The sequence below is a fragment of the Ambystoma mexicanum genome, chromosome 3p (assembly GCF_040938575.1).
Source record: "Ambystoma mexicanum isolate Mex_15411 chromosome 3p, UKY_AmexF1_1, whole genome shotgun sequence".
NCBI classification, from domain to species: domain Eukaryota; kingdom Metazoa; phylum Chordata; class Amphibia; order Caudata; family Ambystomatidae; genus Ambystoma; species Ambystoma mexicanum.
Genome location: NC_090925.1, coordinates 696,586,406 through 696,613,045, shown reverse-complemented (window position 1 = coordinate 696,613,045; position 26,640 = coordinate 696,586,406). Strand labels below are relative to the sequence as shown.

The window sequence follows — 26,640 nt, the reverse complement described above, 5'->3', positions numbered from 1 at the left end:
ATATAACCGAAAATGCCCTTATAAAGTAATTCTGTGGACAATGCCTCGTGTTAATTGCCTCATGTTATGATCTTTGCTAACCTGGTTTTCTGTAATGCAAGCTTTATTTACCTTTTGCTTCCTGTGTGTTCCTTACACTGCTTCCTTCTGGGCTAGCTGTTCTGACATTGCACACTTGGCTATGATAGCATTAATGACATTTTGATGCCTATGTCTTTCATGTTAAGCAAGCTATGTCAACATTATCTGCTCCACTATACTGGCTCTGTTGACAAGCCTCCTGTTATGTAAGCAATGCTTCTTTTATACCAGATGTGTTCCCTTGCTGGTACTGCATGTAGTGCCATCCTTGCTGATGCTCTGCTTCCGGTTGCATTATCCTTACTGATCGTGACTTCTATTGCTGTGTCTCTGCTAATAAGTTGCATCCATTTATGCAATCTGACACTTCTTCCTGTTGCAGATCTCACAGACAGCAGCAGCTTCCAGCGCGTAAAATTCTGGGTGAATGAGCTGAATAGCTGTGAGGAGGTGAGTTAGTACTTAGGTTTTGACTACAGCGGAGCTTTGATCTCCACTGTAGACTTCTATATGTGAGCGTGAGGTTAAATGGTCTCAGCATATTGTTCTCTCTCCTCAGCACTGCCGTATTTATTTATGTGGAACAAAAAGCGATTTGGTTGAGAGCGACAAAGGTCGTCGGCAGGTGGACTTTCATGATGTACAGGATTTTGCTGAAGGTATGTCCTGGGCACTACACTGCCAGATTGAGTGCAGAGTATGAGGTGCAACTGTGCCGTGAGGTTTCTCTCCCTAAATTGGTAGAATTGGTCTTTGTCTCATTTGGCTACCCACCTCTGTACACATATGCACACAAGCATGTATTTGGTCATCATCTAAACATAACAGATAGAAAGGGAAGAGCTTAACTGTTGTTCCCTAACTGAAAGGGTTTATAGAGCCAGAGTCATTTACAAATATGTGCAAGTGAAATTATGCTTGGTGAATGACTTTGATTGAACAAGTATACATTGATATCAGTGTGTCACTTCTCTGCTGACATTGCTGAAATCCATGAAAACTGAACAATACCTAGATTGACTGAGTGTACAGAGATAATATTTTAAACTTTGTGAAATAGCCAAATGCCCTCACACACTAATTTATGCATGGCACTCAGAGCAGTCCTTAATGAAATCACAGTGAACATCAGTTGAATCATAAACACCCAGACTTCATCGACTGAAGTAGATTTGATGCCTCCTTCTACATAGACTGAAAAATACATTGTAGTCCATATACCGATCCTATGTCAAGTAACAATGTATTACCTCTTCTAAGATTAGAAAATCTAGCATACGTTTTCCCCCGAAAAACCCTAGCCCATAGACCAATCCCCCATCTCTATAGCAACTCCTGTAATCCAAATAGTAGGTGGATTTCTAAAATCAGCCCTTGGGGGTGGGGGAGGGATTTTAGGAGGCCACCCTATTTATGATACACCTGGAAGTCACTGAGCGCCTAGCCAAAACCTTATCAAGGTAGCTGGATGAGCAGTCAAGGTTTAATCTCTGGAAAGGCGCGAGTGGTCTAGTGCTACAGTAAGTCCAAATATAACTGCAAAATAATTAAAGTTTAGTCGGTTTAAAAAATAAACATTATTTATTAGGCCTTTATGAACACGTTAGGCATACAAAAATCACAGGTAAGTAATGCAATTGAAAGCCATATATAATATATGCAATCCTGTCCATATAAAAGTCTAAGCCTGTACAACCACTGGCCATTACATCCGTCCAGCAACTGACTTTCAGGTGTCATGATGTGGACTGAGAACAGACTGTCACAACACCCTCCTCTAGCTCACACACAACACCCACTTGCCCATGAAAGTAGCAGCTTTCACCAGGAAAAGTATGACAATATATGGCATCTCCTGACCGGAAAAAGCCGGAAGAAGGCCAAAGAACAAGCAAAATTCTTGGCACAGCCATTTTTGGGTGCTAGCCGCTTTTAGTAGCCATTTGGAGTAAATGCAAAAGTGCACAAGAAAAATATTACAAACTGTAAAAATCACACAGCTGTCACCAGCTTTTTATGGGCACATCGTCAAAGTAACAAACACTTTTAGGTAAAAAGTTATTAGAATATAAAGTATTATAAATGCACCTCATTGCAAGGTGATGTGTGCAATTGTAAAAATACAAGAATTCCAAAAGAGAGTGAGTCTCTCAGTATTGTCAATCTTGGGGACTAGTCAGTTTCCCCATAGAAATAGGCAAAAGGTGTAAGGGAGAAGGCTTTACTGACCTCTAAAAATCAAGAGTGTTCAAAAAGAAGCAAAAAGACGGTGGATCCCATAGGAATCTATTGAGGGAAAGGTGCAGAAAGAACATCTTCTCCAGCATGGAGTCTGGCATGGATTCACATGCTCATGAATATTCCCCGTCGTCAGGCCGGGAATCCTCAGTACAGAAAAAAAAATCAGTTTCGTTTCTGATCTGTCTTTCCTAGTAGTAACCAATCACTGATCTCTGGGTCATACTGCCCACAGCCAATGACTGCCCTCTCCCTAAGCCCCGCCTCCGGCAGCCATCCTCAGATTTTTACCGCATGTTCAAGTGTTGGGAGTCCTCGTGCTGTAGCTCTCGAGCTTTTGCTGCATTTTCGCGCTTTTTCAAAGATAATTTCTCATTTTTCAGTTAAAATGAGCCTCAAGCTCCACCGTCTTTACATCCGATCAACGGGGACCCGTTTCGGAAGTTTCTACGCCCCTCAAGGGTGAAGATTTAATCGAACAATGCTTTTGGAGGATTCCAGAAGTTTCTGAGGCCTACCCCAGACATGGCCCAGGATAAAGGAAGCTCGACGCCCGGGAAGCTGTTCAGGGCCTGCCCTGGATGCCAGCTGCAGAACGTGTTCAAGGAAGACGAGCATTCCTTATGCCTCTACTACTTCATGAGGACAAAACGCACGTGGAGGAGGACTGTGCGTTTTGCGGGAACATGTTGGAGCGGACCATGAGGGACCGCCATCTTCGTCTCGCCAACTGGCTGGAGGGAAAGAGCCCGTCAGGTGAGAAGAAAAAGAAGAAATCCGAGCGGTCTTCTAAGTCCTGTGAGGGCGCCCTGGCGACGGGGGCCCAACAGAAGACTAAGCACCGCGAGTCCGTGGGCACCGGGAGAGCCGAACCGTCGAGCTCCATGGCTGCCAGGCAGGGCGCACCCTCCCCGGCGCCATCGACCACGAGCCAACGCTCTGGTTCGGGTAAGAGGAAATCCGAGAACCCGGCCAAGCTTCTGGAGAGGCCCCGGTCGATCTCGAAGATTTCGGCTGAGGGGGAGCGAGGCAGGGAGCCCTCCCCAAGGTGAAGGCCACAAGCACGCAGTCGGCGACTAAGGCCTTGATTCACCCAGCCAAGGCCTCTATCGAGGAGGTCGCGGCAACCCTGGCACAGCCTGCGGAGGTTACACCTGTGGTAGCGGCCTCGGGGCCCAGAGTCTCCCTGCCACCTCGGAGGAAGGCATCTTTCAAGCCCATCGAAAGAACCCCCACGAAGCTCCTGGCGGGGAAAGAGGGGGGGGGCCAGTGGCCGTCGTGGATTCAGACACAACCTCCGAGGAGGAACTTGTCGAAGCCCCTGAGGGCCACGACGCGGGCATGGAGGAGGACCAGCCCGTCGAGGGGCATCCCAACGAGGGGGACGACGGAAGCGCCAACGGGGGCCCCAGACCAACCGTCGCGCCCGTCGCAGACATTTTGATGGCGATTCAATCCTTATGCTCTGAAATAAGGACTAGATTGCTGTTACCCCCGACGGAGGAGCCGGAGCCAGGCCCGACGGAGGAGCCAGGGGCATGTCCGTCGGGAAGTCCACCACCCAAGAGGAGAAGAACACATCCTCCTGCACCCTTCCAGCCCTCGAGGCCTGCTCAACCCTCCTCCCCGTCCACGGTCCGTGGGGATGACACGGGCACGGACAAGGCCATGTCGGGCACGAACGACGAGTGCGGCGACAGCAAGGTGGACCTTCTGTCGTCCCCCCATCCCCAGGCTTCCCCGCCCGATGAGATTGGATTGTTCCATGCGATGATCTCCAGGGCATCCGAGCTTTTCCAGCTCTGCCCCGAAGAAAATGAGGGGTTCCTTCCTATATCGATGTCGAGAGACCAAGAGGAAGATGGTCCTCGTGGTACCTCTAGTGGATGACATCTGGGACGAGGGGCTCTCCCTCCTCAAGAACCCGTCCACGACGCCGGCAAAAAGGGACCGATACGAAAAGAAGTACCGGGTCCCCGACACGGCCCCTCTATGCCTTAGAGCACAGCCGACCCCGGATTCAGTCGTCTCGGCAGCAGCCGGGAAGAAGGCGGGGGGGCATCGGCATCGATATCTACTTCACCGCCGGACGGCGAGGGAAAGAAGCTCAACGCGATGGGACGACGAGTCATCACGTCGGCGGCGACGACGATTAAGGCGGCCAACGCCCTGGCTATCGTTGCCCACTACGACAGGGAACTTTGGTATAAAATCACTCCCTTGTTGGACTTCCTGCCAGACGACAAGAGAGCAGAAGCCCTGGAAATCCTGCAAGAAGGCGAGGTGGCGTTGGACCACGCCATAACGGTGGCGACGGACACCGCTGACACCGGTTTCCGCCAGTTGGGAAACGGTGTTTGCCTCAGAGGGCGCGGATGGCTTAAGGAGACGGATTTCCGCCAGGACTTACAAGACAAAGTGTTGGACATGCCCTTCGACGGGAACAACCTGTTTGGGAAGACAGTCGATGAGTCCCTGCAAGCCATCAAAACGGACACGGAGACAGCCCGGGCCCTGGGAGTTCTCCAGCAACGACGTCCGTCCTTTTGGAACACCGGAGGCAAGCAAGGGGCCTCCAAAGGTTCCGGCAGCTACCTACCGTCAAGCAGCCCGTTCCTCGTCGCAGGAGGCCTATAGAGGACGGGGCAAGTCTGGAGGTTCCCGCCGTCGTCGCCAGGGAGGTCAAGGCGGCAAGGCGGCCTCGAAACAGGACTGAACCGACCGTGGCGTCTGGCCCCCACTGAAGCACCCCGGTGGGAGGCCGGCTGGCGAAGTTCGTCAGCGTGTGGGAGTCCATCTCCACCGGTTTAGTGCTGGATACCCTGGCCCAGGGGCACACCCTCGAGTTTCTAAAGTGCCCTCGCGTGCCACCCGTGGCCAGGAAGGAGAACCATGTACTCCAGCTGCTGCTGGAGGTAAGGGCGATGCTCAAGAAAGGTGCCATCGAGCTTGTCCCAAAGAGACTTCGGGGCTCCGGGGTCTACTCAAGATACTTTCTCGTAAAGAAGAAGACAGGAGGTTGGCGTCCCATCCTGGACCTGCGGCGATTGAACAAGTACTTCAAGGCTCAGAAGTTCCGGATGGTCACCCTCCAGCACGTGCTGGGACAGCTGAAGGAGGACAATTTCCTGTCATCGTTGGACTTCGAGGATGCCTACTTCCACATCCCCATTCTAAAAGGACACCGGAAGTTCCTCAGGTTCGTGGTCCAAGGACGGCACTACCAGTTCAAGGCCCTCCCGTTCGGATTAAAGCCAGCACCCAGGGTATTCACCAAGTATCGAGCACCGGTGGCGGCGTGGCTACCCCTACAAGGGATCCACGTCTATCCCTACCTGGATGACTGGCTCATCCGAGCAAGGACAAGGGAGCTTGCCGTAGAACACACAGCGAAGACCGTCCAGCTACTCACAGACCTGGGGTTCTCCATCAACTTCCCCAAATCCCACCTGGTCCCTTCGCAGGTCGCCCTGTTTCTGGGAGCCAAGCTCGACACAGTGGCATGGCTGGCCTCGCCGTCCGCCGAAGGGACGAAAGCCATCCTGGGCAAGGTGCAACGCCTGCTAGCCACGGACGTAGCCAGGGTAAGATCCATCAAAGCCCTTCTCGGGATGATGTCCTCCTGCATCTATCTGGTACGCCTGTGCAGACTTCGAATGCGTCCACTGCAAGAGTTCCTCGACGCACGCTGGATCCAGGCGACAGGCAGCTTCGAGGACAGGATACTGCTCAACGAGACCTTCCGACGAGCGATCCGGTGGTGGGGCACCCGTACTCATCTGATGGCGGGCGCAGACTTTCAGATCCCAGCTCACCAGGTAACAGTGACAACGGATGCCTCCCTGGAAGGGTGGGGAGCGCATACCGGAGATCTCCACGCTAGAGGCCTTTGGCTCCCGGAGGAAAAACAGCTTCATATCAACATTCTGGAGCTCAGCGCAGTGTTTTGGGCCCTCAGGTCCTTTCTTCCGTCCCTCAAGGGCAAGGTGGTGAGGATCTTCACCGACAACGCCACCACAATGTTCTACATCAGGAAGCAGGGTGCAACCAGATCCCCAGCCCTGTCCAAGGAAGCCCAGGATCTGTGGCACTGGGCTGTCGACCAGGGGATGTTTCTGGTACCTTTTCATCTGGCAGGGATAAAGAACACCATCGCCGACTCACTCAGCAGGGAGCTGCGCTCGTGCCACGAGTGGGAGCTACGCCAGGATCAAGTGGATTGACTCTTCAGGCTGTGGAGCAGACCCCAGGTCGATCTCTTCGCGACGGAGACGAACTCCAAGTGCCAGAGGTTCGCCAGCAGGTTCCCCCAACCGAGGAGCATGGGCAATGCTTTCTCGTTCCCCTGGGACAACCTGTTTCTCTATGCTTTCCCGCCGTTGCCACTGCTACTCCGGTTCGTCAACCAGCTCAAGAGGACCCGGTGCAGGATGATCCGCGTCGCACCGGCGTGGCAGAGACAGATCTGGTTCCCGGACCTTCTGGACTTATCGGCGTCCCCACCAGTCAAACTGCTCGTGGACGCGGATCTTCTCTCTAGAGAAGGAGGCGCCATTCTTCATCACGACCCGAAGTCGCTGAACTTGCAGGCCTGGCTCCTGCAGCACTAGAGTTTGGGGGATACGATATACCGGCCGACTGCAGAGAGGTTCTTGCAAAGGCCAGGGCGTCCTCAACTCTCAAGTGTTACGGACACAAATGGAAGAGGTTCTCTGTCTGGTGCCGGGCACAGAAGATTAACCCTCTACGGATTACGGCCCCTCAAGTACTGCCGTACCAACTGTCGTTGGCCAAGGCTGGACTAGCTCACGCCTCCATCAAGATACTTCGAAGGGATTGTGTCCTCCGACGTATTCCTTATCTTTGATAATTCGTCTCCAGCTTGCTGGCCTCGGAAATTTTTTCTCTGTAGAGGGCGATGCGCATCGTCGTCCGCCGAGTTGATGTCCCTCCACAGCCACCGTATCGGCGCCGACGTCACCATGCTACTAAATAGCCACGCGCGGCGTCTGTTGTTCAGTTCAGTTTTTCCGCGCTTCGTGGGGCCTCGGAATATCGTTGCTCAGTTCAGTCAGATAAACCTCTTATATTTCCTCGATAAAACCAATTCGTTCTCGTTGGCTTCTTCATCCGAACCGATGACTCCGCGGTCCGGCTTCAAAAAATGTCACGACCGCGGAAAGAAAATGTCGATAACGGATCCTCACAGGATCTGTTTGTGGTGTTTGTGAGTCGAGCACAATTGTTCGGGGTGTGAGGACTGCATGTCCATGACGGCGAAAGCCTTGAAGGAGCGCAAGGGGAAGCTCGAGAGAGGTAAGTCAGTCAAAACCTCCTCGAAAGTTTCTTCGGCCGAGTCGAGGCATTCGTCTCCTCGCCGTCGAAAGCATTCCCATTCTAGGTCTCGAAGTAGCTCCCACCACTCGTCGAGATCTAGACACTCAAAGAAGAGACGTCGAAGATCCCCTTCCTCGTCATCTTCTGTTTCCCCAGAAAGGGTCTCCTGCCCCACAAAACACAGCTCTCAGGCTGAGTGGGACGAATTCAGGAAGAAAATGCTAAGCGTCTTCGAGAAAGCGGCCTCGACCCCCTCGAAGACAGCTGAGGGTGATACCCTGGTTGAAAAACCCAAAAAATTGAAACGCTGCGAGTCGTTGCACCCGGCGAAAGAGTCCACCCGAGAGCGCCACGGGCCATTGGGTAGGAAGGCACCATCTTCGCCGTCGTCGAAGATCCCTTCGACTCATGGATCGGCGCCATCAATGTCGTTGTCGAAGGGTTCTTCGACGCATCAGTCGATCGAATTGACGCCATCGTCGACGCCGATAAAAGAAAAAACTACGGCTACTTCACAGCCAACGGTTATACCCAGAGCCTCCAGCACGATGCTGAGAACGTCGTAGACATCCTCGAGTAGGATCCCGATCCAGTTTTCTCAACGCCTTTTTCAGCGCCTTCGAAGCCTTTCACATCAGCGTCGACGACATCGACGTTTTCTCGCCCAATAACGACAAGTTTGGCTCCTTCTGCTTGAGAAATGGGTTTTACACCATTTCCGAGGTCAGAATACCCCAGATTATCTTCAATCTATGAAGAAGAGGAGGATTCTGACCAAGAAAGACCCTTCGGGCTGCAGAGGACCACACCACCCGTTTCAGAGGATTTTACCTCTGAGGAAAGAAGGTTGAAAGACCTACAGGAATCATTACATGAGGTAAGTGGGCTGGACACTTCCTCAGAAGTGGAATTTGTCAAACCAGACCCAGGGGAACATGCCGAAACCCCCTATAGAACCCTGATGGCAAGAATTATTGAATTCATGGGTTGGTCTGCGCCTTCACCTGTTTTTCAACAGGATGACCTTACAGACATACTAGCCAAAGGTCCACAGGAGGATCCTGTGGTCCCTTTCCATACAGCTTTACAAAGGAAGATTTAATCAAATTGGGAAACTCTTGAGGTTATCCCTGCAGTCAATAAAAGATTGTCAGACAAGTATAGGGTAGCTGCGGCTGACCCTGAATATTTATCAAAACACCAGACTCCAGAGAGCCTGGTCGTTCAAGCGGCAACTTCATCAAGCAGCAGATCCGCTTACCCTACTGTCCCACAGGATAGAGATGACAAAAGGTACGATTCTATGGCAAAAAAAGGCTTTTCTGCTTGTAGTATGGCGTTGAAGTCCATCAACGCCACTTGTACGCTCGCCAGGTTCAGTCACACACTGTGGGAGTGTGCTTCAAGGAGAGGAAAGGGAAGCCTTCCTTAACATCATTAAAGATGGCAAAGATGCCATGTGCGAATCTCTTCAAACTGGCATCGATTCCGCTGACAGTATCAGCAGGGCCATGGCGGCAAGTAGTTAAATCTGCAGGCATGCATGGTTACGAAAGTCTGGCTTTGCTCCAGATGTACAGGCCAGACTTTTGAATATGCCCTTTGACGGCTCTTCTTTATTCGGTAAAAAGGCTGATGACAGTCTGGAAAAGTTGCAAACATCTAAAGCAGCAGCAAAGTCTTTAGGAGCTGCAATCCGCCAAACTCCTTTTCGCCCCTCAGGAACCTCTGGGAGAGGAAAGTCCTTTCGCTATTAATCCGCATTAGGGATAAGCAGAGGACAGCCGGCTCAAAGAGGCCAAAGGAGATCCACCCGAGGTGGGCGGGTCAAAAGTACTAAGGCCGCAGCACCAGCAGGTGCCTCTTTACCCTCGGCATCTGCATCAGCAGCCCCAAACCACTCTGAGGTCTTTCCACACAAAACACCTGTAGGGGGCAGGTTAACTCACCATCTGACGGAATGGCAGGCTATTACATCAGATGCTTGGGCATTGGAGACAGTTGCCCAGGGTTACTGCCTACCCTTTCTACACATCCCTCATAGTCATCCACCGGGACACAGCTCTCTAAAAGTTCCAGATCCGCTCCTCTTGCAGGAAATTGTAGACCTGCTAGAGAAAGGTGCCATAGAACCGGTACCTGTAGCGGAGAGGAACAAGGGCTGGTACTCCCCCCCTACTTTCTCATACCGAAGAAGGACGGAGGACTGAGACCCATCTTGGACTTAAGAGAATTTAACAAGTTCCTCAGGAAGGACAAGTTCAAGATGGTATCTCTCTCTCAGATCCTTCAGGCCCTCCAGATCCAGAACTGGCTGGTATCTTTGGACCTCCAGGATGCTTCTTTCCATGTGCCAATCCATCTCAAACACAGGAGATACCTGAGATTCGCAATTGGCGGCTCTCATTATCAATTTCGAGTTCTGCCATTTAGGCTGACATCCGCCCCGAGGGTCTTCACCAAGCTAATGTCGGTAGTGGCTGCAAGTCTTAGGAGGGAAGGGATCCACGTCTATCCCTACCTGGACGATTTGCTGATCAGGGCTGTATCTTCAGAACAAGCTCAGATCCAGCTAGATCAGACTGGGCTTCTCCCTCAATTTAAAGAAGTCACAGATGATACCATCACAGAGACTCCAGTTCATCGGAGCGGTCCTGGACACTTCCCTGGGAAAAGCCTTGCCACCAGAAGTGAGGGCTCAAGATATTCTGCAGATGGTCAACAAGTTTCAAAATGCCCAACATCTCCCAGCCTTTGACTTTTTGAGATTGCTAGGCCTCATGGCATCCTGCATCTTCCTTGTGCCAGAGGCTCGCCTGAGAATGAGATCTCTCCAGTGGGCACTAAGAACCCAGTGGTCACAATACTCAGGAAGAATGACGGATCTCCTCCGGATTCCGGACAAGGTAGCCCACAACCTTCAATGGTGGGCCTATTCAGAGAACATCTTGAAAGGAGAACTGTTTTGGCAACCATGGCCGGAGATAACAGTAGTTACAGACGCCTCACTCGCGGGGTGGGGAGCCCATACCAACGACTTGACCATCAGCGGTCGTTGGTCTCCATCGGAGTCCAGACTACACATCAACCTATTAGAGCTGAAAGCTTTCCTGCCATCAGTACAGGGGAGAAATGTCCTGATAATGACGGACAACACGGTGGCCATGCACTACCTCAACAAAAGAGGAGGCGTAGGGTCACTGCCACTGTGCAGAGAGGCAATGCACATCTGGTTTTGGGCAATTCAGGAAGGAATCTCTCTATCGGCAGTCCACCTAGCCAGAGATAAGAATTTGACAGCGGACGCTCTGAGCAGGCAGAGCACAGTCTCCCACGAGTGGGAGCTAGCTCAGGAAGTCCTTGAAGAGATCTTCGGCCTTTGGGGAACCCCTAAGTTGGATCTGTTCGCCAACGGCACCAACAGGAAGTGCGATCTGTTCCGTTCAAGGAAATTTCCCCCCGAGAGGAGCTCTAGGGGACGCGTTCGTAGTGGACTGGGAGTTCCCACTCCTTTACGCGTTTCCACCAGTCCCTATTATTTCTCAAATGATCAGGAGGTTGAGAAGATTCCAGAAAACCATGATCCTAATTGCCCCGGACTGGGCCAGGAGAACGTGGTACCTTCTGGATATGTCCATCTGCCCTCCAATCCGTCTTCAACTCAAAGAGAATCTTATCTCGCAGAAGGGAGGTCAGGTTCTCCATCCAGACATAAGAACCCTCAACCTTCACGCTTGTCTTCTGAAAGGTTGAGGTACAAGGATTGGGACCTCCCTGATGATGTCATGGAGGTGTTGCTTTCGGCCAGAAGGCCAGCAACAAAGTCTTTATACCGCTGCCATTGGAACACATTTTGCAGCTGGTGTAGAGAAGTGAATATCGACCCTTTTTCATGTGGTACACCAACAGTGTTATCGTTTCTACTCTACTTGACAAACTCAGGCCTTCAAGTTGGCACTGTAAAAGGCTATCTCACAGCGCTATCAATCTTCAAGCGCACTGCAGTTGAACCATCGTATTTCAAACTACCCTTAGTTACACAATTTCTCAAGGGATTAACTAATGTTTATCCTCCAAGACCATTCCAAGTTCCCTTATGGGACTTACATTTAGTCTTAAATTTCCTAATGGTTACTCCCTTCGAACCACTCCACTCTTGTTCGCTGAGATTTCTCACGCTTAAAACTGTCGTATTAGTAGCGCTAACATCTGCTAGGAGGGTGAGCGAATTACAAGCTCTATCTTGTAAACCCCCCATACAATTTTCCATAAGGACAAAGTTGTCCTACAGGTGAAGCCTAATTTCCTCCCAAAGGTGGTTTCTGAATTTCACATCACTCAGAAAATTACCTTACCTTTGTTCTACCCTCCTCCCCATCCGGGGAAAGAGGAAGAAAGGCTACATAGGCTGGACCCAAGGCGAGCTCTAAGCTTTTACATCAGCAGACTGTCTAGGATTAGGCAAGCAGACCAACTGTTTGTAGGGTACTCAGGTCACAAGTTGGGACTACCCATAACAAAACAGACCATTTCCAGGTGGATTATTTTGGCCATTCTGGAATGTTACAAACTGGCAGGGAAAGAGCCACCCCAGAACTTAGGGCTCATTCAACCAGGGGTATCGCAGCCTCTTTGGCCCTCCAAAGAGGGGTACCGGTCCGAGACATATGTGCGGCTGCCACATGGTCGTCCGCACATACATTCACAAGATTTTACAACCTGGATTCCTCCACTAGTCAAGAGACCAGATTTGACAAAGCCGTATTACATTGGGTTCATTCCTAAAAGGGATACATGACATTATTACTCCCACCTCCAATTACATGCCACTGCTATGGGAGTCTATCACAGATGAGGAATACGTCACAGGACACAATCCCTTTGAAGAACAAGTTACTTCTTACCTGGTAACGTTCTTTCGATGGGATGTTCCTCCAACGTATTCCTCATCGTCCCTCTCATCCATCTACGCAGTAATGCTTCCCTTGTGGTTGCAGCTTACGCTCCTTCAAGGTCAATAACCAATTCAGGCATGACTTATCTTATGCTATAAAAGGGAACTGAGCAACAGACGCCACGCGTGGCTATTTATGGGCATGGTGACGTCGCCGATACAGTGGCTGTCGAGGGACATCAACTTGGCGGACGTCGACGCGCAGCGCCCTCTACAGAGAAAAAATTTCCGAGGCCAGCAAGCTGGAGACGAATTATCAAAGATAAGGAATACGTCAGAGGAACACCCCATCGAAAGAACGTTACCAGGTAAGAAGTAACTTGTTCATCTGGCTGCCATCTCCAGATACACCAGGACAACAGGACGGGTGTCCTTGTGGTCTCATCGCCTGGTGAAGGAATTTATGAAGGGACTATTCCGCTCATTCCCGCCGGTGAAGGCCCCAGCCCCGGCGTGGGAGCTCAACGTGGTGCTGACTAGGCTCATGGGGACCCCGTTCGAGCCTATGCATACGGCACCGCTGAAGATCCTATCGTGGAAAACAGCTTTTCTTGTGGCCATCACCTCCGCACGGCGCGTGGGAGAGATTCGGGCCCTATCTTGCAAGCCTCCATACTTGACTTTTCACGACACGAGGGTGGTGCTCAGGACGCACCCCTCCTTCTTGCCCAAGGTGCCGTCGGACTTCCACCTCAACGAGCCCTTGGTTTTACCTGTTTTCCTCCCGTCGCCTTTGTCGCCGGCTGAGAGGACTTTGCACTCCCTGGATGTAGCTAGAGCGCTGAAGTTCTACGTGGACCGCACAAAGAGTTTTCGGAAGACGTCACAGCTTTTTGTGAACTTTGGACCTGTGAATCAAGGGAAGACTCTCTCGAAGGCTTCCATTTCCAGATGGCTCTCCGGCTGTATCATGCACTGTCACCAGTTGGCAAACCGACCGCTGCCCGGCCGTCCGAGAGCCCATTCGACCAGAGCGATCGCTGCGACCACGGCGTTCTTGTCTGGTGTGCCCCTGCTGGACATCTGCAGGGCTGCTACGTGGAGGTCGACGCACACCTTTGCAAAATTCTACTGTGTCGATCGGGATTCCAGGGAGGAGTCCAGGGTCGGCCAAGCAGTGCTGCGCAACCTGTTCGCCTGAAGGGCCTGGTGAGGAGGTAAGAGTTGCTTAATGTTGAGTTTATGTATTGCTTAATGTTGAGCCTTTTGCCACCTCCCGTGGTTGTGCATGTGTGTACTTCTATGTAATCTTATATTCATGAGCATGTGAATCCATGCCAGACCCCATGCTGGAGAAGGAACTAGTTACTTACCTGTAACTGTTGTTCTCCAGAATGGGTCTGGCATGGATTCACATACGAACCCTCCCGCCTACCCCTCTGCGGCTCTTCACTTGGTCATACTGCCACTTTACGTGCTACCAAATCTGAGGATGGCTGCCGGAAGCGGGGATTAGGGAGAGGGCAGTCATTGGCTGTGGGCAGTATGACCCAGAGATCAGTGATTGGTTACTAATAGGAAAGACAGATCAGAAACGGAACTGATACTGATTTTTTTTTTCTGTACCGAGTATTCCCGGCCTGACGACGGGGAATATTCATGAGCATGTGAATCCATGCCAGACCCATGCTGGAGAACAACAGTTACAGGTAAGTAACTTGTTCCTTTCTTAACACCCACAGATCTTTGCTGACCCTTCTCTACAGATGAGGCAGTTTTTGTACAACCCTCTGGTGAGGGCTGTACATCTATTTATTCATTTCTATATCATCGAAAACCTGCAGGCATCAGGACTCACAAGTACACGGTAGGACAAACAAGAAGGTAAGGAGACACGAGGCGGCAACTGGGGTTTGAGGCAGACTAAGGCTGTCAGCTTCAACAGAAAAGGAAAGTTTTTAGTGATTTACGGAAAGGTGTTATGTTTGTTTCCATTCGAGGGTTCGGTGGGAGGGAATTCCACAGCCGTGCTGTTAAGTTAGGAAAGGACTTGCCTACGCTATTTGTACTTTTGATCCTAGGGCAGGCAACCAGTGCCAGTTTAGAAGAGCGTAGGATTCTTCTGGGCTCGTACGTAGTCAGACGGGTTTTCAAGTAAGCAGGCGCATTCAATGTAGGCATTTGAGGACAAGGATTTCTGTCTTAAACTGTAATCGGGCTGAGACTGGGAGCCAGTGCAAGGCCAGCCTACTAGCCAAGATGTGCTCTTGCCGGGAGATCCCCTTGATGATGCGCAATGTGTTGTGTTGCAGGATTTGGAGTTGTTGTTCAACATTTTTATTGGCACCAATCAATAGTGCATTGCAGTAGTCTGTCCGAGTATGATAGCCTGTGCTATCGCTATGCAATTTGTCTCAGAGATAAGGGATTTGATGTTTTTTAGCAAACTGAGGTAATGTTGACAACACTAATCCTAACATGGACAGGGGGTAGGGGGGATATTCCCAACCAAAAAGGGATGCTAAACCTCGCTAAGGTAAGTAACATGGCAGGCCGACAAACCTTAACTTTCAGGAAAGGGACAAATTAGCCCACACACTTATCCATAGAAATATATACACAGACACCACATAGATATACTGAAAATATACAAACCTTTATCATGTTACACATATAGATCTCTATTAGTTCAAATAAGTACTTTCGTACATGTTATTAAAATATCGATATCGATCTCTATGTTTCTGAGGCTTGTGGATCTACTTAGAATCACATGCTTTGCAAAGGCAGACGTCTAGTGGTAGGCGAAGAGTATTGCACATGAGGTTTTTTTGAAATTTGTAAAGGGACATCGACTGGGTGTGTTTGTATTCTTATCCCTAGTGTGACGTTGACTGTACCCAAGATCCAACGCAGGTCGAGGTCCCTCATATTATTTCTTTCGGCCATCGTGGTTAGATGGGTTCTCACATGGTCCCGTAGCTATGCTACTTTCTCAGTTATTATAACTTGTATCAATATTTTGATGGTTACCGCTCGACTTGCATCTCGACGAACGACCAACTTCGACTGCCTAACCAGAACATTGTTCCGGCGACAGACTTTGGTCTACATCAGGCTTCAGCCTAGCAGAGAGTGGGGAACTGATTACTTTTTGACAAAGAATTCATACCTCCATTTCTTAAATTTACTGCTTCTGTCTTGCTACCTTTAATATCTACACCCACCATGGGTTCTGTCCCAACTGCAACAGAAAATATATGTGTAAGGACACTGTGTTACCACTGCCTTCCTCGAGATCACCAAGAGACCCGTTGCGCTTCCTGTAAATTTTTTAGGCCTAAGACCTTAAAGGAATGTCGCACTAAGTGTTGTGCGGCACACGCTATGATGGCAAAGTCAGAAACCGTTGCCGGTGTCTTGAGTCCGATCCGCAAGGGCAGGACAGCTAGGGCTCTGGTTCTCAGCCTGAAGACATCACAAGGGAACTGTGAGGGGGGGTTGTAATGTGAGGCGGACAACTGCTTGTAGATTTCTCAAAATATGGCATTTTATTAAGGAAATTATATAAAGAAAATAACTTGCCCTACATTACAGAGGAATTCACTGCCTAGTCTAATAGCTATGGGAACATTTTCTAGTATGGAATAACTGGCCTTCACACTAAACAATCACATGCAGAAAATATATAGCAACACAATATAGTAAACAATATGAACAGAATGTCTGAATGGCTTTCTCCTGTCCTGGGTAAGGTCGCTTCGCAAGGATTCAAAGTCAACTCAAAATGTTTAACAAAGGAAAAGAAAGGTTTTGAATCAGCTCTTGATAGTTCCAAGTTAAAGAAAAAAGTTCAAAAAAACTTTGTTCCCAATTGAAAGATCCACTTCCAGAAAACAGATGGCACCAATGGCAATCCTGGTTATGAGAAATTGTCTCTTCTTGATAATTTGCTACAGTTCAAATGAAGATGTAATGTTCCCCACTGTCAACAACATGCAGTTCTTAATCAACAGTTAGGACTTCGATATGTACAATTTTACATTGGTATATGTGTCTGAATGTATTCTTTGTGCTACTACTTCCACTTCAATAATCCTACATTAAATGGATTGTGTCGTCCCACACATTACTCATCTTGAGATATCTTCCCTTCCAGCATCACCTGCTTTGTAAATAAAATTCAGCAGAGGGTGCTGTGCCTCGTCAATGTCGACACAATGTCCCTCGAGGGCCTCTGTCTCGAGGTTGACATCATTGAAGGTATAAATGGCAGGTGCAGCACCCATTATTTAATTCTGTTTCTCCGTGATAGCTTTCGCTTTGGCTACAGCACGCTTTTGGTTTCCTCACAAAACTGCGACTCACTTGAGAAAATGACCTCATCATCGATTTCATCCACCCCGAAGAGCGGGTTTGAGAAGTGTATTGATTGCGTTGCCAAGATGTCAATAACTGATCCACATCGGGTCTGTTTGTGTGGTCTCTTGGCGTCTACCACAGAACAGTGAACTGCGGGTCATGCCAGTCTTTGATGGGTAAGGTGTTGAAGGAATGCAAGGGGCAGCTGGCAGCGGGTGGGCCCCGTTTGAAATCCCTGTCTACAACTCCATCGAAAAGGCGCTAGTCTGTTGAGTCGAGGGATGCCTCTCCACGGAGGAAGAGGTCAAAGAAATGCTCTCGCTCTCGAAGCGGTTCACACTACTCATCTTCATCCAGAAAAATGAAGATAAGGCGCAATGGATCCCCTTCGTCATCCTCTAACTCCGCGCCGGAAATGTGAGAGAGTCTGCCCAAGTAAGTCGGCAACTCCAGGCGAATGTGGGGTTTTTAGGCAAGAGATGCTTAAAATCTTTAAGAAGGCATCCCCGGGCACCTCGAGTAAAAAAACAAAACGCCCTGTCATTATCACGCCATCCAAATCTGACAAGGAGATGTCCAAGGCAAAGTCCTGTGCACCCTCAAGCCCGAGAGAGAAGCCTCTTACTGCTCGAACCTTTTGAGGTCTTGAGTCGACGATAGACCCAGTCCTCATCAGTTGAAGACTTAGAGTCCCTCGAGGACCCCATCGATGCCAATAGCTTCGAAGTCTGTGATGCCAAACCGCTAAAGCCCTCAATGCCATCCTTCTTGCTAGAAATGGATCCCCTAATGACAGCAAGTGGCTTGACACCTCACAAGAGTGGAGTTTGGGTAGCCAAATCCAGCAGAAGATGCGGATGCTTCCTGTTAGGGAGAATTCTCATAAATGTGCTAATTCCCTTCACCTTAGAGACACCCAGCAACTTTGCTGGATTTTGAGGACTTATTTACCTGGAGAGAGCGTGACCCTTTTTTACCACTCTCTCGTGTATTTTGAAATGTGTTTTACTCTTGCGTTTCCTTTGGTTATGGAGTGTAACCAACTCCATAGGCATCATTTTTTCATTTGTGTCACACGGCACCCTCCGTGCCGTGGCACAGGGACATTTTTCAGGCTTTCCCAAGGTTTAAATACCTTCTCTGGGATAAACTGTTTCCCAGAGTAAGTAAAGTGAAATTGACTTTACTAGTCTTTTAAATTCCTAGACCCAGCACAACCTATCTTCCTATAGAGTGCTGGGGTGGTTACTTGGTATCCCCTGTGTCATGTAGAGGTCAAATCCTACCCTTTCCTCTCAGAATGGCTGGTGGCAGTGGTTTTACAGCGAACTACCATGATTTTTCCCAACAGCAAACTATTCTTAGCTCTGCTAACGTTAAATCGCGGCAGCTGTGTTTTTCAAGATGGCGTCTGAGCTTCCTTTGTTTAAACAGGTCCCGGTCTTCTTTTTTCGCCGTTTCTTTTTGGAAAGGTCCTTCTAGAGTTTGTCTCTGCATGCCAAACCAGGTTTGGTCCCTTTGTTCATTCGCCTTTGGCGGCTTCAGGAGTGAAGACGGCTATGGCGCCCGAGTGTCTGGGGTGCGCAGGAAGTGAGGGAGGTGCCCGAAACACCCTGTGCTTAGTCTCCTAGGAGACCCAAATGCACTCTGTGGTGATTGGCTGGCTGACTGTCCGGCAAGGACAGCCACCGTGCTGGGTGAGTGACAGCTAAGCTGGAATGAATGGAAGAGAACTGAATAAAAGGCGAGTCTCTTGGCTTGGAAGGCAGAGTCGACCACTGGAACGAAGGAACCGAAGAAGAGCTTGAAGAGGACGGCTGCTGCAACTCCTGGACGTTGGTTTGCCCGGTGAAGCCCTGCTGCAGGTCCGAATCGCCAAGTTCACATCGACTGAGAAGCCCCTGCAAGCACGTCTTCTCCCTTTGAGTTGGTGGGACCAATCAACTCACAAGTAAGCCACCTGGACACCTATCTCAGAGCTGGTTGAATTTCCTCAGAGTTGCTGCAGGAAACCGTAGAACCAGGGAGAGGGACACCAGTTTGTGTGCTTTACTCACAGCAACCGAAATTGGAGTTGCCAAGTGGTAGCTTTTTGACCAGTCCCAGTGAAGTGCAGGTGTCCCCACAACTGAGGCACAGGAACAGCGAGATCTGCAGGAACAGAAGTCCTCAGCTGCATCTTTTTTTTTCATTGTAAAGTACTGTGGAAACAAGACAGAGTACTTGCCTCTCGCAGTGAAAGTGCTTGAAACTTTTTTTCAACTCGCAGGCCTAATCAGCATGTGACCCAACATATGATTCTTCTTTTTACAAACTACTTCTGAGAACTTGTGCGGAGACTTTATCGTTTACTTACCAGAACCGCTTTATCCTATCCAAGACTTTAGCCCATTGGCTTTGGCCTAGCCTATTGAATTGAATTGCCTCTTCTGGTGAACTCAAAGTATGTGCACTGTCTAAGAATAATTGTAACCTTTCATGTTCTAATAATCTTTGTCTTTTACTCCTCTTGAAAAGTATTCTGAAATAGTATTGAAGTATATTTGTGCGTGATTATATTGCCTCCTTCTAATGAATGTTTTATAACTGACAGATAAATACATTAATAAGTATTTATCAAAGAAACCTTGAGTGTAAGAGTTTATTTGAACACTTGTGATTGTAGACCTCTGCGTAACATCATTACTGCTCACATTCCCCTCTTGAGATGAGCGTAGCTATTCAGCTCTGCTACCAAAACTGTGTAGCACGGACTTATACCAAAGGTTGGTTTGCTTACACCTGTAGTCCTAGTTCTGTCATTATGAGTTGGGCAGTAGCCCTTAAATGTGGCGGTAAGGGGGTTATTGTAGCATTTACTGCTCTGCCCAATCTCAAGCCTGGCGTGTTGATCCCCAGCTCGTAGCTGGAGGTGAACAATCTGGGGAAATACCAATTTACAGTGCAATTACCACCGGCGGTATTATCGCTGAAATAACCCTTTGGTTCCAATGGGGAGTAATGTTTAGCACCCAATCCGTGATCTGGCGGTAATACCGACGAACGGGTGGGCGCTAATGCAAATAAAGTTGCGGGGTATCCCAGTCGAGATACCGCCCAACTCGTGATGAGGACCTTAACGTTTAAAGTAATAGAATTTTTGGGATGGGGCAGGCCAGTCCCTCTGTTTGAGCAAGATGATCTGACATCTTGAATAGAGGACCACAAAGTTGTGTTGCCATTTCACAGTGCCCTGCAAAAGAGGGTTAAGGCAAATTAGGAGGCGTCGGAAACGAGCCCGGCTGTCAACAAAAATCTTATTTTTAAAAAAAATACAGCCCTTCCAGTAATGATCCTGAGTACCTGTCCCGACACCGGAAAGCTTTGTGGTCCATGCTGCAACTTCCATGTCGAAGCAGGCGGCATACCCCACAATACCTCCAGGTAGGGACGATGAGCGTTTCAATGCAATGGCGATAAAGGTGTTCTCAGCTGGGAGTATGGCTTTAAAATCAGTCAATGCCACTTGCAAAGTTTTCTTTTACCTCTGTGGGATTGTATTTCCATCGATGGTGGCTTAACACACCCAGGAAGGAGAGGCGAGAGACCGCTTCCTGAAAATTGTGAGAGATGGCAAGAGGCAATGGGCCTCATTACGAGTCGGCGGTAACCGAGGCGGTAAAACCGCCTGGTTACCGCCAGACTCGTATTACCATTCCGCCTCCGTGATTCCCAGAATTACCAGGGCATTACAACCCCGGTTTCCCGGGAATCACGGAGGCAGAATGGTGTTAATCCCCATTCCCATTGAGTCCTATCAGACTCAATGGGAATGGGGATCATGGAAACACCGGCAGCATCTCGTAATGCTGCCGGTGTTTCCTCGTCCGCCTGCAGGCGGGCGGTGTTAAACCCGCCAGGTCAAACCTGGCGGGAACATCACCTCCTGCCCGCAGGAGTCGGGATCAGGGGGTCCTGAAAAAACGGTGGCGGGTTTACCGCCACCGTTATTTCCGGACCGCCTGATTTGTAATGAGGCCCAATGTGTTAGTCTGTCCCTCCAGTCAAAGTTGGATTCTGTAGACCGCATCAGCAGAGCCATGGCGGTGAGCACGGTCATACGTAGGTTTGCATGACTGAGTACGTTGGGATATGCACCAGACGTGCAGTCCAGATGGCTCAACATGCCCTTTGATGGCACTCAGATGTTTGGCAGCAAGGCTGACGAGAGCCTGGAGAAGCTGCAGACCTCGGAAGCGACAGCCAAGTCACCCAGCACTGCCATCAGACAGCCACAACATTCACACCCCAGTGCACCGGTTTGGAGGGGTCGGTCCATTCGTTGCTACTTCTCATTTGGCAGAGTGAGAGGACTGGCAGGTCAAAGAGGGCAGAGAAAGTTTCCTTGTGGTGGCCAATGAAGAGGTGCCAAGCCTGCCCAAGCAACGGCTTCTTTACCCTCAGCCGCTGCTTCAGCCGCCTCTAAACCTCTGAGGCGTTCACCTACGAGACCCTGGTGGGAGGCAGACTCCCTCAGCATCTGCAAGAATGCCTGGCATTACTTCAGATGCTTGGGCGTTGGAAACTGTTGTCCGGGGTTACTGCCTCCCCTTTTAGGAAGGCCTCTGGCTCATCCACAGGAGAGCCACTCCTTCAAAGATCTGTATAACTTCCTTTTGCAGGGAATTTTGAGCCTGCTGGAGCAAAGTGTCATAGAGCCAGTACCTGTATTGGAGAGGAACAATGGGTGGTACTATCCCTATTTTCTAATCCCCGAGAAGGACAGGGGATTGTGACCCATCTTGGACTTGAGGTGCTTGAGCAAGTTTCTCAGGAAGGTCAAGTTCAAGATGGTTGGTTTTTCTCAGATCCTTCAGGCCCAGCAGCTTCAAGATTGGATGGTGTCATTGAACGTTCAGGGGCGCTTACTTTCATGTGCCTATTCATCTCGAGCACAGTAAGTACCTAAAGTTTGCTGTTGGCGGCGCTCATTATCAGTTTCGAGTTCTGCCATTCGGGCTGAATGTCACCCGAGGGTTGATGGCAGTGGTGGTAGCGAGTCTCAGGAGAGGGAATTCACATCTACCCCTACATGGACGATTGACTGATCAGGGCCCCTTCTCCCGAACAGTTCCTGGAACATCTCAGCATCACCTGTCACTCTCCCCAGACTGTGCTTCTCCATCAATTTCAAGAAGTCCAACATGATACCATCTCAAAGTCCTGGATGTGTCCTTCGGGGGAGAAGCAGAGGGGGAAAGGGAAGGGACCTCGCCACCCGAGATGAGTGCTCAATACATTCTGCAGATGGGCACCAAATTCCAGAGTGCCCAGCGTCTTCTAGCCTTCGACGCTTCGAGGTTGCTCGACCTCATGGCATCCTGCATTTTCCTGGTACCAGAGGCTCGCCTGAGAATGAGATCCCTCCAGTGGGCCCTCAGAACCCAGTGGTCTGAGATCTCAGGAAAGATGTCAGATTGTTAGGCAAGAATTGATGGAGTAACCCTGTGGGAGACTACACAACAATTGTCCTCTTGGTATTGGGTAAACCACCTTTTGGTGCAGGCCTGTACAGCACAAGGTGGTAGTGTGACTGAGCAGCCAGGCTTATCTCAAGAGAGGTAAATTAGAGCTGTAGCAGTGAAATAAGCATATACAAGTAGCCAAGTAACACATACACTCAGGGTTTTAGTTATAAATAGTTATTTATGTATTTAACATCAGTTTTTAAATAAGCATTCTTTAACCCTTTAACTGCCATGGGTTTTACCCCCCAGTGCCAAGGCCTTTTTTGGTGATTTCGGTATGTCGCCATTCAATGCCTTGTAACTTTTTTGTTACATGAAATATCTTGGCCAAATTTGGCCCCCTTTTTCCCACATGTAGGTGGTCGTAAGGAATCCTAGGTTGCTGTAGGGGGATGAGAGAAAATGAGCAAAAAAGGCGAAAATGTTGTGTTTTTTCAAATAAATGCCAATAAAATGATGTAGAAAGAAGCCTGTGGTTTTTTCCTTGTAAGAGCTAGGAACAAATGGTTTGCTGTGCTGAATTCCCCAATGTCCTGGCTTTCAGGAACAGGTTGATGTGGTAATCAACCGTTTTGTGAGAGGTAGGCGATTTTGGCCATTTTTGCAATTGGACATGCATGAACGGAATGGAAGAAAAGGGTAGGAAAGCCAAATTGGAGGACAGAAAGGCATACATTTCTGAAAAGTAGACACAATTCCAAGTTTAGGAAGTGGTGATCTGCGTAGGTCGAGCAACAACTAGGTGGGGGAAAATGCCATAGATTGGGGGGAAAAGCGGGAAAATGACCGAAAAAAAGAGTATGTGGTGGATATGGTTGGCTTGGTACGGCAATGGCTTCTATGTGTTTTGAGAAAAGCAATGATCCGCTATATTCCCCCGACTCTTGCAGTTAGGAAAGCACACATTTTTTGTAGTGTTTTGCAAAACAAGCAATACCAAAAGCCAAACACTGAGCCAGGGTACACAGGAGTTTTATGCTTAGGAAAACCAATGTGGTGAGGAAGGGCAAGCATACATTTTTTGAAAGCGCACAGGCAGACCTTTTCAAGGGTAGGTGACTTGTGCAGGTTACAAAAGTGTATGGTGCCTAAAGCAGCGACTAAATGTAGGGCACATTTGGGAAATGAAAGGGTTGTGTGACAAAGGACACCAGCGAATGAGTCAAAACGTTATGAAAACCACACAAACACAACAAATGTTATACCTTCCCGCGTTCCCACATGTATATCGATGAAAATGGTACCTCACATGTGTGGGTGCACCTCCCTGGGCGCCAAGGGGAAAGCCTAAAACACAGGTAACCCCAAGTCTTTTATGACAGCTGAATTTCACACTTTGTCCAGACGGGCGCACCATACAGATATGGGCCTCGGGTGTCCAAGCCACCAAGGAAAACGGGGAACCCCATGCATTTCCGAAAAGAGGACACCCGTGGGAATCCGCAGAGGTATGAATCTGCATATGCTAAAGGGCAGCCTGCTATTTTGAATTATTTTCTTTGTTTACAAAATTTGCCTTGGCGCAGAGGGGCACATTGGTGTGCCAATCTGGCCCCGGGTGCCCAAACCTTACTGCCCCACCATTTTGGGGGCCCTCTCCCCCCACCCCAAATGGAGGGGGGTGTACCTCACACAGCAGTTTGTAGGAGGCCCAGGGAGGCCTGCATGAGGTGCCCCAGCCATCCATTTAGGGTGAGGGGGGAGAGGGCCCCCAATAATGGTGGGACAGGCCCACCAGTGGTTGGGGCAGTAAGGTTTGGGGGATTTGGGGGGAGGGGGCCGCTTACCTAATAAGCAGCCCCCCGCTCCCAAAACAGATGCCTGGTGGTCCAGTGGCCATTGCTGGCCACGGATCGAGCTCTGCGCCCGATCCGTGACCAGCAATGCTGTCACACAAGGTATCGCTGGAAAGGGAAGAATCTCCCCTTTCCGACGATACCTGCCTCGATATCCGGCTTGAAATACAGCCAGAGATTGAGGCAGAGTAAGGTGAACACTCACCTTCTGTTTTCACCCGGTGAATTTACTTCCAATTTCATGTCGGCGTGCGTCACGCACGCTGACGTAAAATTGAAGGTAATCCAACCCCCGGGCAGTGAAGGGGGACCTCCCCCCTCACATAGCCCGGGGGTTGGATTACAGTTTGTGCGATCCCTGCTGTGCAGGGATCACACAAAACAGAGTGCCTGAAAGGACGAGGTATCTCGTCCTTGGCAACAAGGAGGGAATGCCAAGGACGAGATATCTCGTCCTTGGCCCTAATGAGGTTAAAAAGGGCAATACTTGTAACAATCAAATATACTTTAATACTTTTCCAGAATCAACACAAAGCTAGTGGATACGCTTTCGAGATGCTTTTTTACACACTTCATACACCCTGAGGTGACTTCACTAACTAGGACAGTAATGGTATTTATATATCACTAGTACACTTTGTAGATTCTGAAGTTTGTAGAAAGGAAAGGTTAAGAGAAGGAAAACGGTTAAACATGTTCTCGGAGCATGTGAGCACTTACATCTTCAAACAAAGTCTAGCCAAAAACCTTTCCCAGCAATAATAGTTTAAAACCAAGTTATCACCTCTGAGGGACAGTAAATATCAAAGTCAAGTAGACTAGAAGAGTCTGCAGGGAGGCAGGGCAGCCAAAAGTCAATTGGAGCATAGTCTATGGTGCTGGGGCACTTATTAGATAACCAAGTCTTGCACAAAGTTAGAGAGTTTGTTGAAGAAAAATCACTGTAGGCCCACAAGCTGTTACACTTGTGAAGGGTAGCGCTGAAATCAACTCGAACAAAGTACCTACTCCAAGTCTCAACTGAAAAGAGCAAAGCTAAAGACACTGAGGTAAGTACCCCACGTCGGAACAGTGCCTTTGGTTAGAAGAAGAGTGGTCCAGCTGGCTTCTGTCTGGTTGCAGTGATGCAGATCCTGGTTTCCTGGGCCTCAGTTGTGAGGACAAGAGGGTGGATATCTGAAGGACTCCTGCGGCAACAATTCAGAGGTCGGTGGCTGCTACGGGCTCTTCAGATCAGCGGTACTTCGTGGTTTCAGCACTCGGTAAACAGCACCACTGCGGATCTTGGACACATTAGTTGGGCTTCCTTCACTCACTGGTACATTTACAGTAATACTTAGTTTGGTGCAAACGTTAGATTGGGAAATACAACACAGGTTAACAAATAATTCATGAACTGGTAAGTACTTTTTGAACCATCCAATGCAAAGTGAATTATCCCTTTCTTGGGGGAAAGGTTAAGGCACAACGTCGGAGGTAAGATGAGTCTCTCGGGGAGCCAGGACAGCCAATGTTAGTTGAGCAGAGTCTGGGGGGCTGAAGATCTTCTTTGCAGGTAAGTAAAAGTCTTGCACAATATTTTTCGAAAGGTTTGTCGAAATAATATTTGTAGAAGGGCCACAAGCTGGGAGGCTTGTGAGTGGCAAAGCTGCAAGCAACCCTGCAAGGGCAACCAAGACCAGTCTCAACTGAGAGCAAGTAAGGCTACACAACAAGAGGCAAGTCCTCTTAGGTTTACAGTACCTTTGGTTAGAAGACATTTTCCAGCTGGCTTCTGTTCATTTGTGGCTCTGCAGATCCCACTGGTCCTGGGCCTCAGTCGTGGGGACAAGAGGGAGGACTTCTGGGGACTCCTGCAACACAATGTGAAGGTCGGCGGCTGCAAAGGTCAAACTTCAATTCAGCAGCACTTCGCGGTTTCAGCTCCTCGCGTCTACAGCAAATAGCAACACTGAGGTTCTTGGATACCACTTCAGACTTTCCTCGCATCAGGGGTCCAGCACTCTGTTGAGGTGGCTCAGGCTTGGTCAGTCCTGCTTCCGGGAAGTCCGGAGGCTCTTCCTGTAGCTTAGGTCAGACTTAAAAGCGATACACTCGATCTGTGGTTCCTCTCGCTGGCACTTCGGTTCCTGCAGCAGTGGAAGTACAGCCAGCTTTGAGAGGATGTCCAGACGAGTTCACTTTGGGGTTTATTGGTCCCACCGACCCAAGGGGAGAAGTCGTCCTTGCAGGGCTTCTCTAGTCGAAACAAATTTGGAGCTTCAGCACAGCAGCAGGGCTTCACCGGGCAAACCAACGGTCCAGGAGTTGCAGCAGGTGTCTCTTCCAAGTTCTTCTTCTGATTCCTTTGTCCAGTGGTCGACTGTCTTCCAAGCCAAAAAGCCTCACCTTTTTATGCAGGTTTTTCCCCAGCCTAGCTGTCAGT

General features: G+C 49.4%; 1 protein-coding gene across 2 annotated transcripts in view; it reads left to right on the top strand.

Moving 5' to 3' along the window:
• RAB24 (RAB24, member RAS oncogene family) overlaps window positions 1–26,640 on the top strand; it is a 427,397-nt gene that overhangs the window by 302,556 nt on the left and 98,201 nt on the right. For both annotated transcript variants that reach the window (XM_069651501.1, XM_069651502.1), the window contains 2 exons: window positions 464–531; window positions 641–740. In XM_069651501.1, coding sequence (XP_069507602.1) covers window positions 464–531; window positions 641–740 — 168 coding nt within the window. The remainder of the gene's footprint in view (window positions 1–463; window positions 532–640; window positions 741–26,640) is intronic.